Source organism: Pogonomyrmex barbatus, unplaced genomic scaffold (assembly GCF_055798465.1).
Source record: "Pogonomyrmex barbatus isolate J1 unplaced genomic scaffold, ASM5579846v1 scaffold2, whole genome shotgun sequence".
Lineage (NCBI taxonomy): Eukaryota > Metazoa > Arthropoda > Insecta > Hymenoptera > Formicidae > Pogonomyrmex > Pogonomyrmex barbatus.
In genome coordinates, this window is record NW_028297116.1 from 1434810 (window position 1) to 1447359 (window position 12550).

At 44.3% G+C, this 12550-nt stretch overlaps 1 protein-coding gene across 2 annotated transcripts in view; it reads right to left on the reverse strand.

Moving 5' to 3' along the window:
* Cph (BCL11 transcription factor chronophage) overlaps positions 1-12072 on the reverse strand; it is a 36739-nt gene extending 24667 nt beyond the window's left edge. The window contains exon 1 of one of the 2 annotated variants that reach the window (XM_089076054.1): positions 10422-12072. Coding sequence is in view for 1 of the 2 variants with exons in the window: in XM_011644008.3 (XP_011642310.2) it covers positions 10422-10458 (37 nt within the window). In the remaining variant the exon portion in view is untranslated. The remainder of the gene's footprint in view (positions 1-10421) is intronic. The other variant, XM_011644008.3, reaches the window with a different exon arrangement.
* Positions 12073-12550: the final 478 nt, after the last annotated feature.

The following is a 12550-nucleotide window of genomic DNA, read 5'->3' on the forward strand; positions in this document are numbered from 1 at the left end:
TCCACCGCAAAACATCCGAATGCGAACTTTTGACAACGCGCGAAGTGCCGAAGCGTGTCACGCGAAATAATTAACGATCGCGCGAGTTTTCTCGGGCGAGAATTAATGCGCGCGTGGCTCGCGAAGCTCGCCGTAATTTTCGAATTGTGCGTCTCCGACGTGTCGTTGCGCGGAGACGCTACAGTTGCGCGAACACCGACGCGTCATACACCGACGCCGCGATTCGCGAAGTGCACATTTATTCCCGCAACGACACTTCGCGGCTGCCAAACATTTTGTTTGCAACTTTCCGTACCCGATTACTGGATCAAAATTATTGTATGAAATATCATATACGGATATATTTCGAAATATATTCTACTCTCTTCTACGATCGAGAGATATCTGTTAAATATCTGTGCTATATAATTCCGTACTATAATACATACTTCTCTCTGAAAACACGATTCTGTGAAATTTCCTATCTCATTAACTTAAAAAGGATCAATTAAAAGAGTCTTTTTAAAATTCTATCGAAACATAATAGTAATATTATTAATATTTGTAACAAATTATATCAACGTGTAAATATTACTCGTACTACAATGATTATACAGTACATATAATATATATATATCTTAATATTATCGAAACATTTGATAACTGATTAGCGTTAATCGAAAATATTCGCTTTCGGTATACGGCCGAATGGGTAACGTTGCGGCCATTGTAATTTCTGCACGTCAAACGTAAGTGCATAAGAAACTATGACCCCAACCTCGTTTTTTTATAATAGGTAATTCTGCGTCCCGTCCCAGGGCCTCCTGCGGACTCGGTCCGCAATTGGTCCGGTCCCATAACAATAGATTCTCTTCGGCCAGTCCACGTTCTCGTCTCTCCTGGTCTCTCATCTTCCGGTCGAGCTTACGAAAATCGAGAACCCTGCCGCGCAATTCTACATCTTGCGACCAATGGAAAGCCTTCACATTTCAAAACTGACGCTTTTTTCACGTTTTATTCCGCCTTCGAGCTGTTAAGCAATGGCCGGACGTGATTTCTCGGGTCGCCTTTTGTTTCGTCGCTTTCGCCTTGGTCTCGTCTTTTTGACCATTATGTCGCTCCTTTATGTCGCCCATTATCGCCTCGTCAAAGCAAATATCCGATCTGGTTCATCGACCCGAAAATCACGTTCGACAAAGTCATTTCCTCTTCCGGCATTCGACATACTCCTTATATCGGTCAAAAAAGTCTATATACTTTAATGTAATTTTTTTAAATTTGACAGAAATGAAAATATGTTTATGAAAATGCAGGATAATAACGAAAAATATGGATATCTTATTTTAAACCTGATGATATAATAGTGCACATAGTCAAGACTTTAAAATAAAACTTGATTTTAATTCTACATAATATAATCTACATAATATAATAATAATATAATAAAATAATAAATATAATCTCGAAATTATATTTTATTACAAAAAGTAGGATAATTTAAAGCTTATATTCGATGCTAATCGATAATTAATATCGAATGAAAAGTAGAAAAGTAATTCAAAGGCTTTTAAGAAAAGAATATATTATGAATTTACATCTACTAGTATGTTCTCATTAATTCTAATGAATTGCAATATACAAGTAAAAGAACGTAATGTTGAAGAAATACACGCTTATCAGCACGGAATTATGTGAGTCACTCTACGCGTAAGATTTAGAATCGGTTCGTAACACCAAGCAACCCTTCACACCGTTGTTTCCTCACAACGATCTTACAGCGCGGAAACATTAAGAACGTGGGGACAATTTCGGAGAAACTCGGTTGCTTCAGACACACTTCCTTGATAAATATGACTTCCTCAAGGTCCCGCCGACGCGAGCAGGAGGCAACGAACCCGCCAGGTATCGAACGCGTACGCCTCGCGTGGAAAGTAATCTTCAAGGACGCGTCATTATGCGGGAGATCCTTTTTCCTCCCTTTTAATTACGCGCTTCCGGAGCGGCGCTCCGCGAGTGTTCCCATTAAGAAGCGGGAAAGTAGTTCTCTGGTCGAAGTTTCTGCGGGGCCAACGCTCGCCGTGGGGCCGAAGGCGAAAGAAAAGGAGGGAGGGAGGGAGAGAGAGAGAGAGAGAGAGAGAGAGAGAGAGAGAGAGAGAGAGAGAGAGCGCATAACTAGATCCAACCTCGAACACGACACGACGAGTCCAAGGGAATATCTATAAAAGCACCACGTTCCTCCCTATTCCCCTGAACTTGGTCTCCAACGCGTCGTATTTATAGAATGCCGCGAGACGCCGCGCGTATACGCACCACGTGGTTTACATACGCGCGCCGGTCGTGGAGGATTAGATTATAACGGGTGACCACGAGGAAGGAAATCCCCGGATCAGCAGGCCGAGGGACCCTGCACATGCTTTGACACACGATATAAATTACCACTCTGTTTAATGTTGCCTGTTGTAAGAACTTGGTAAGCCGTGGCTGATCCTGAGCGACACATATAAATAAGAAATTTTCCAACTTCTTCTTCAATAATATTGAATTTAAATATAGTATAATTACTCCTTTTTATTTATTAAAGTAAAGTAAAGTACAACAAATTGCTATATAAAACGGTAATTCTTGTAATTAATTCTCAAAGTATATTTCTTCTTAATATATAAGGCACGATACGCTTTTTAGAAAGACGATAAACAAGTAATTGCAAAGTAGCCATATTCTATGTAAGGACCATCGAAGAAAAGCAGATAAAGAATCCTAATTAGATTTGTCTTAGCGATTCACTTGTAAACCGGTCAGATCGGATTGCTTCATTTTTTATGGCTTTCTACAGGAGGGAGACACGCCGAAATGACCCTTGTCAGGTGACCTACGAAGTGTTGTCGATGATCGTCCGGAAAAGGGACCGGCCACCTTGTACTTCCTAAGTGGAAGGAGGCGCTCCGTAGTGACCCTTGGTCAGGTAGCCGATGGAGAGTCGGTCCATCCCCCCTTCCTGCTTACGACAAGTGAACGGCCGACAAAGCGTATAATAATACGAGCAGATTATCGTTTCGAAAGGTGTTCGCACCTCGGAAGGAGGGTCTCGGACAATGGTGGACAATGGACCAAGAAACCGACACCGCAAACAACATAAATTTTCCTCGCAGCGCCTCCTCGTCGCATGGACAGTCTCGACTTACCGAGGACACACACCTCCTGTGTCCTTCTTCTTTTTTACGAGTGCAATTCGATGCTATTCCCGATGCTTTTCTTCAGGGCGACCGTCTCTCTCTCTCTCCGCGACCGGCCACCGTGGACGCGCTTGTAAATCCATTATTATGAATAAAAGTCGAAAAACGACCCGATCCTCTTCAAGATCTATTCTAACCTCTATAGAATCGCTATTTGGGGAGGCAAAATATTTTTACTTGTGGCGACATTAAGACGATGAACGGGAATTAATCTGCGACATATAATCGCAAATTATTTTTTTTTTCTTCTGTTAATTTCTGAAATATTCAATCTCATTAACGAAATATTTTCAATAAGTACTTTAATAAAGTTTAAGTCCAATTTTTGGACAATTCGCGCATCATCGATATTTTTCTGCTATCAGTCGAGTTTCCAAATTCCTGTTTTTCGCCCATTTCACACGGAATATAAATATAGAATCAATGTGAATAAAGTAATTCCTTAAAGAATAGCTTAATCCATCTGTCACGCGTCACAAACTTTCCAGTGTCACAAGATCTCGAGATATCGATCGTATTCTTTCATTTATTATTTATATTCGCATTTATTGTGCGAAAACGATTGTTCGCATGTGGCGACTGTCCCGCGATCTTAACCCCTTTTTAAGGGTGGGTGTACCATAGAGGCCAATAAGCTGGGTCGACGAGCCTCGCGAACGAACCAGACGACATCGTATTTCAGACGAAATTGCCCACCGGCAGATTGGATGGACGATATACAGCTCCGTTGTTGCCGAGTTCGGCAAAGATGTGGAGAAACTATATCGATGTCGTCTGTCCTGGCGGTAGGACCAGGCGGATTGAAGGCGAATCCGATGAGTAATTAATGCCTGTCCCATGTAGTCTGTCCCATTTTCCCCTATAACTGATTCGACGACGCTACGTATCGGTGGAAACGTCGTTTTCCGTCGTTCTCCCGTTTCACTTCGTCCCTAGTTTCTTTTTGCTGTGTCCAATGGCGATGATTAACGTAGCTCAAGCTTTGCTTCACGAAGGATCGAGGAAAGAATTTTACTGATCTTCACAACGTCATATTTGCTAATTTTAGTAGATTGTATTGGCATAATTGAAATTTATAAAATGAAATGCTTAAAGTATAATTAAATTTCAGCATTTATTCTCATTTAACTTTATTTATCTCTTTAAACGCGGATAACTCAAGTCTTGTGTTTCCGTATTTCAAAGCCATTGAATTCTCTTTCTTTTATTTTATTTACTATCTCTTATTCCATCTTGTAATCCGTATTGTAATTCAAATTCGCGAAAGTCTTTCTCTTTTACAATAATTATCCGTGGGAAAATTGTTTCTTAGTTGAGAAAAGGATTTATTCAGGGCGAGTGTTAACATTCAGTAGCGAACATCAATGCGACATCAGACAGCGATGACAAGTGGTGCCATCTCGACGTTGATCTTCGAACCGGTCGATTTCTTAAGTTAATTAAAATTTAATAATATTGTATTGGTTCCAAATAATAATTAATTACATTGCAATAAATCAATAATTTCTATTTAATTTCTCTTTATTGGATCGATATGTGCCAAATGAATTATTCGTTCATCAAATGCAATAAGTTCCTTTCAATATTAAATATATTAAATGATATTATTTCAAACTTCAGTTCGATTAATATTAAACATTAACTATCGATAATATTACCTAAATGTTTTATTAGGTTCAGTTAAACTAATTTAAAATTTGCATCTTTTATCCTTATAATGAATATTGCAATTATGTACTACTCGTTTTCTTCGCAAATCATGCTTGCAAGTTTTTTCTTCAATCGACGTCATCGTGCATGAAAAATCGAAAGTACCTTCGCCTTACCTGGTCGCGTGCTGGACCCTGATACGGCAAAGGAAAAGGATGAGGAAGAAAGAGGGAGACGAAGGAAAGGGTTTGGCCACGCGCCTGGCACCCTAAAGGTTAATCTAGAAAATCAAATCAAAGCGGTTTTTTAGCCGAGGAACTTGCTGGAGATACGCTAGAGGAGTAAGAGAAGAAGACGGATCCGTAAGAGGACGGGAGGGTGAGTGAGAGAAAGGAGACGCGAGGAGGAGACGAAGGGCTTCCGACGGGCCGCGCATCAAAGACAATATTCAACACGTACGTCATACGCAAAAGGCGCATATGCCGTGCACGTGCCAGCGGGGGGCAAAGCTTTAGCGCTCTGTTTGCTAAATAACATCCTCAGGAGTATCTCGAGACTCGAGATACGGGGCGAGCAAGAAACCCTTCTCGCGGGTCAGCGGGTGTAATTGGGCGCTCATTAACCTTTGCGCTTATTAACGTTTGCCTATCCATTCTCTGCTTTTAAACAGTTCTGCTTTAAAGTAACACGATTAATTTTTTCGTGTATTTTTTTATTATTTCCGCGTCGAAACTAAATAGTTATAGACATAACTACATTTCTACATTTTTTGGGACAAATAATTATAAGTTTTATAACGACGACGCACAAATGAAGATTATTACGTTACGATTTAATTAATTTAAGTTTAATTTTAATAATATATCGATAGAAATTACTTTAAAAAATTTTATATATAAAATAATTAAAATTCATATTATGGATTTCAAAGCGGGAAAACAAACACTTGATTATTGGATTGGATTAAATGATTGTATTTATAACAATCGCAAATGTAAATAGTAACGCAAAGTGCGAACTGTATTTAAGAACTGTATTTAAGTAAATGCTAGTTTAAGAACTTCTCAACAATGAGTGACTATACTGGTCAGTTAATATAATTTTATTATTCGTGTTTAACACTTGAAGGCTTATTGCATTGTTGCGATACCTACAGCGACTCTATTGACTAGAACATTATGTGGTTATCACACGTAGCCAAAGACAACGCAAGTGGAGAGTGATTTACAGCATTAGATTGCAGTGATGTCTTGTTAGTCAGAATTTGCAAAAGACGTGCGGTAAAGGATGACCTTAACGTTTTCTTGACGTCGGCAATGACGTATGCTTTTGTATTCAGAAGAGTCGGCCTGATATCATTGTTGCTGCTTAAGAAACAAATGCAAATATATAATGATAAACTCGTACATTATTACCATATGGGATACATGATTAAAAGCATTAATAAATAAAACATTAATAAATTTCTATTGATAACGATTTTTGATGAGCAAGTATCTCTTTATATCGTTCTTAAAATTACACGCATTTGTTAAAATCTAAATGAAATTTGATGCATTGAGGGAACCTGCGATCAACAATTTTAACATATTTAGATCGTAGTATAAGCCAAAAAAAAATTATTTTCTCATATTTTAATAATACTTCATGGTGATTCTTAGATTTTTATTTTATTAGATTCGCTATTCTATTGCTTCTTCCGCTGCTTTTTTTAACCTTTGTTAGATTTTTGTTTCGAAATTCTCGACGATGTTTTTCGCGACGGAGAACGTACTCGCGAATATCGGATGACCAGGTAACTCGACACACACACACACACACACACACACACACACACACACACACACACACACACACACACACACACACACCACATGCGCGCGCGCGCGCGCGCGCACACGCGCGCGCGCACACGCGCGCGCGCACACATCTCTTTCGTGTAGCAAAACATCAAATATGGGAAAGTAGAAAGATTGTATAGGATATGATACTTGCCGTTCGACGTGCGTGAGTAAATGCGCGATCTATTTGCCGCCGCCTGTCTATGTACGCATGTAGGAAGGGAACATAGGATAGCGAGCAGGCGGACAATCGAGGTGTAGGCACGCGATACACACATCGCTTCGAGGAAGAGGGTAATCCTGCGTTTGCAAACACGAATTTAAAGGCTCAAAAGCTCGAGAACGCCGATGGCTTGCTCAACGGCCGTAAAGTCTCTGCCGGCGTTTCCTCTAATTACCGTAACCGAATTCCTCATGCATTCCGCAACCTTCCAAACCTCTTTCGCCGGTTCACCGATCCTCTCGCGATCTCTTCTGATCGCCATAAAAAAATCGAGATCTTCCGATCGTCATAATAAAATTGAGATCTCACGCCAACGGGAACTCACCTTAACGCGAACGATGGGCGATACCATTCGCGCCATCATCATCGTTTGTATCATCGTCGGTATCGAGTAAGTTGAGGTAGGACGATGAGGTGAAACAAAGCACATCCATCATCATCGTCTCCAGCATTTATGTTCACGAGGCCGTCACTTTGTCATCAGCCGTCAGTTAATTGGCCAAGAAGTAAACAGGACTTTCTCGGTTATCGCGGGAAGGACAGCGATATTTTCTCGAGATCGTATTTTCGATCGAGGTTGATTCGTGTCAAAAAGAAGATCGATTTACGAATTTTCGTCCGACATACGTCATAATAATCGCCATTGATCGGATTTAAGGAAATTCTTTCGACACTGACACTATCCCTCCGCTAATTCCGCTTCAAGGTGGTAGATACGTGAACTCGGAAATTCGCAATTTTGTCCATCGTGACGCTGTCATCTTTCTCCTTCTAATTCTCGCGACAATCGATCGCCGAGACGCTGTTATCGCCCCTCCGTCTTAGAAACCGTGGCGGTTCTGCCGTTTGTCGTCACTCGCGAATCGACATAGCCCATTGATCTATCTCGATCGTTACGCTACCCCTGTGACAAAGGTCAATGGGAGTAATCGGGGCGTGAAGGGATAATCGGTGCTGGAGAAATATTCCGGTATCTTTTCGCGGCGGCGTCATCGCGCGAACTAAAGAATATCGCAGTTGTAATTAAGAAAACGGAGCCGCCGCCGCCGCCGCCACCGCCGCCGCTGCCGCCGTCGCCGGCGTCGCCGCCGTTCCGTGAAGGCGAGGGGTGCCTCGCGGGCATCGCGGGGGCGGGTGTTGCCGACGGGGGGGTAGCAGTCGCGGGGGTGGAAAAGTCTGCGGAAAAACGCGCGCATGACAATGCCGCCCTTTCTAACCCACCCCCGCGCCTTCCACCGCGCCGTCACCTCCTCCTCCTCCTCCTCCTCCTCCTCCTCCTCCTCCTCCTCCTCCTCCTCCTCTTCCTCTTTCTCCTTCTCCTCTTCCGCCTCTCTACCTCCTGCTTCTCTCCGACTCCTTCTCCACCTTTGCCGCCTCTACTCTCTTCGCCTGGTGGGGGCTGTCGCGGACTAATTAAAAATTCAACCGACGACGAGTTACCCGAAGACGTTGGCCTTCCATCCCTCTTTTCCCTCTTTCGCTCTCGTTCGTGGACCTCTTCTTCTCCCCCTAGTTCATTCACTCACACACATACTTTCTCTTTCTCCTTGTACCCCCCATTCATTCCATCCTTCTCTCTCTCTCTCTCTCTTTCCATCTCTCTTTTTCTCTCGCATTTAACTTTCTCGCGCCTTTCGTAGCTTTTTTACCTTCCCTCCGTCGCCGGCCACGCGCCCGCCGATCCTTTTCACTTTTTTTTTCGTTGTGCCAGGCCACGCCACGAGGAACGGTCGCGCGCTTACCTCATCGACAGGTTGCCCTCTTCATCAAGACGGGTGCTTTTTCCGAGAAAACGGAGTTAATTACCGGATCGCGACCGGGATACCGGGGACTCGATGCGGAAGACTTGTACTATGACTATCGCATTCAATTTTTTTTCCTCAGAAAACATCGTTTGCCGAAGAAATTAATCGCAATCGAGAATCTGCTTTTTTTCAGATCCACCGTTCTATATTGTTTTGTTTTTAGTATGACGTAGAGCGCACCAACGCCTCACAGAGCCATTGAAATGGAGACGGATTATAAAATGATTAGGATTGAAGTAGAGCATGCCGGACTTGCATGACTCGATTGAAAACGATTTACGATGTTCCGATCACGAATCACTATGAAGAGATTTGCAAGTTGCTGATGAATATCGAGAATTTCTCGTTACAAATGGTAGGGATTTAGCGACTGTTAATCGGAACTGTTAACAACCAGAAGAGAGATTGCTTTTAATTTGCTCTTAAAGAAAACGTAAAATTAAGTTTAGATAGATCAATCCGCGAATAATTATGCCTCTGATTAATGGTATTATTTCTGCATATACATCGATGTGTAAAAATAATTATTAAAAGTTTCTATAAACCGCCGAAATCGTGAAAATTATAAAATATCTTGTATTTAAGCTCAACAACTTTCATTCTAATATTATTACAAAAATTTGATTGTACAACAGTAAGTGTAAAAATATTCTAAAGTATAAGAATAAAGAATATTAACATAATCTTATAATATATATTTGTTTATATTTTTTATTGAAAAAAATCTTTTCTGAAAAAAGACATGTTACAAATATATTTATATTTATATTTTGAATCCTTGATTAATTGGGATTTAAAAACACATTCTCATGTTTTTTTATCACGAAATTATTATCTTTTTCGATAGATATAGCTATTTCTCTCAGTTTTTTTTCTTTTAACTAATAATCTCCTTTTTACCTTGATTCTATGAGAATACTATTCTGAATCACACGTAAAACTAATTAACTACTACATTGATAGCTTCTCCTTATAGATTTCTAGTGCACTCTTCTTATAGACTTTTGTCGTCAATACAATTAAATCCTAATTATCTCACGTCAAATGTGTACGCCAGCTGACCAGGTGTGAGTATCCTAGATACATTATCGGATCTCAGAAGTGGCTAGATTGATCGGGTTCTTAGCAGTACGATTCAATCGATAATTTGGATTCGAGTGATATTAAAAACATTTGTTACAGTTATCTGGCTTCGAAATTCTGAGAGCGAGTAACGGGAATATATTATCAAATCTAATCTAATCGGACTACTAGATGACCTGACAGAGAGACGCGTAAAAGATGAAACATTATAAAGCACAGGCACAGCGATCTACGATTTTAATAACTTGATTATTTCGTCGCTTCGTCCAACACCGCGTGGCACAATAAACACGCTCATAAACAGGATACACGATTTCGAGCGCATCGTTTTCGCAAACGCGACAGGTATCACGCATTTAGCATGTGTCTAATCGCATGTTTTCGCACCGTCGGCCGCCACGAGCATTTCACTTCCGTGTCAATTAAATCCGAAGCGATCCGCAAAGTGGCCGATGATCTAGAACGATGTTTGTCATTCTTCGCGTGTTTTTGCCAAAAATTACATCGGCGTACGTAAATACGAAAGAAAGAGGCTTTTCGCCGGTCGACGGCCGCGAGCACGCGAGATCTCGCGGGAATGTGATTTTTTTGTTTGTCGCTCACTCACCTTGCGCGATCCTGACCGCGGGCATTTTGATCCTCATGGTGGCGTTCGCGATCTTCGACTTTCGTCGCGTAACACTGTCTCTTGAAAAAAAAAAACGAGCCTGCGCTCCGGGTGTTCAGGACGGAAAGGGGTTGCGGTTGTTGTTATTGCCGTTGCCGAGACCAAGGGCCAAGTTGTTGTCTTCTCTGGGTCTCCTGGATCACATCCGCGGGGACGAGATGAGAAAGGAGGAAGCGACAAGCGCACGTCGGTGGCAGAACAACAGGACAAAGGGCTCGATCTCGGCCGTCGTCACGCTTCCGCCCTCCTCCCTCTCACCTCCGCCGCGTGTTTTCGCCCTCCGCGAGGGGGTCCATCCGATTTTTCCCGGTGTATCGAAACACTGTCCTCACTGTCCTTTCTTTCTCTTTCCTACGAATACAGTTCAGTGTTTTTTTTTTTTTTTTTTTTCCTTTCTAACGCGATTCGAGCTCTCTCTCCCGGATGCGATTACTCGATATACGTCTCGCACATACGTCTGGACGCACTTCGTCAACTACTGTCGGTCCTCATCTTCCTCATTTGCCGCATCTCTTCGCGACTGCCCCGCGTTCACCACCGCGAGGAACGCACGCGACATGTATGACACCGCGACTCTGCGAACGACAGTGTTGATACCAGGCTGGCCGAGCGACTAACTGACCGGAACGAACCGCACGCGTTCGCACAGGTGCGGGACTACGTTTCACGTACTCGTATGCGGCGGGAACGGTAGCACCTTCGCGATTGTCAGCAGTCCTTGCGCGGCGGCGACGGCGGCGGCGGCGGCGGCGGCGACGGCGACGACGACGGCGGCGACGACGACGACGACGACGACGACGACGACGATGACAATGACGACTCGCCGCCGGCACCTGCGAGGATGATGTTGTTCCGACGCGCGACGACACGACCGCGGGCACTTTCGTCGCCGCGATCAACAGAGTTCACAGTCACAGTCGATTTCCCGCACGGCGAATTCACGATATATCCGATATTGCCGCGGAAGAAGCCTCTCGTTGACCGCTCGCTCACTGCTGTACCTTCCACGAGTCTCGCCGACGATAACGAGAAGAGTGGATAGAAGGGGGAAAAAAAAAAAGAAAAATATAAACAAGTCCAAAAGCGTCGCGCCGCGAGTGTCCCGCAGAGTCGCGGCGCGATGTTTCGCGCGAGTTCGATGAACCCCCGAGTTTCCCAGACGGTCGTTGCGTCCGGCGGTATCCTCGGATCCTTCAACGTCTCTCTGTTTCTCTCTCTCTCTCTCTCCTTCTCTCTTTCTCTCTGCAGCTTCGTTTCGTTTTTCGTCTATTTTTAATTGCCGGCAGTCGGCGTGGTGCACCCGCGGTTCCTGGACCACGCGCGATCACGGTGACGGTGCGGCCGATGTCAACGATGTGCAACGACACCGCCTTCTCGACGACGTACGGCGGGCTGATGCGGTTGTCTGATGCGGCGGCCTGGTGGCGACGGCGCGGGTGCTGGATGCCTGATGCCGGCGTGGACCAGAGCGACGACGGTCCAGCATGGGTCGTATCGCCGAGTGGACTGTGCCGGACTGTGCGCGCCTCTAGTCGTGTGCCGTACGGGACCTGGTGTGTGTCGGGCACTGCGCTCGCTTCGGACGCGCTCGGTTCGCCTCGGCGCCGAGGCCGGACACCCCACGCGCTCTCGGGGTAGTTTTCACCCCCCGTGGTGGGGGTAACACGCTACCTCTCTCTTTCTCCCTGCGCTACCGCGCTCTCTCCCCTCCTCTCGATGTCTCGCGCTCCCTTTCTACACCTCCCTCCCCCTCGGCTCTTCTCTCCCTCGCTTTCGCTCTCTCTCCCTTCCACTCGGGCACTCGGTTGTGTAGCCGCGCACACCTACAGATCCACGTACACACGCCCGCACGCTCGTCTGTCCTCGTTTATCGCCGGACGTCCAGATTCGCTCCTCTCTCTCTCTCTCTCTCTCTCTCTCTCTTCTCCGTCTCCTCTCGCTCGCTGATACCGACGTCGGCATCGGTCGTCCTTGTCGCGCGAGAGATAACCGCGAAGAGGGAGACGTCTTCTCTCGCGGGTATCTCCGACGCGACGAATGGTAGGGGAAAGGCGCGCTTTTTCCAAAAC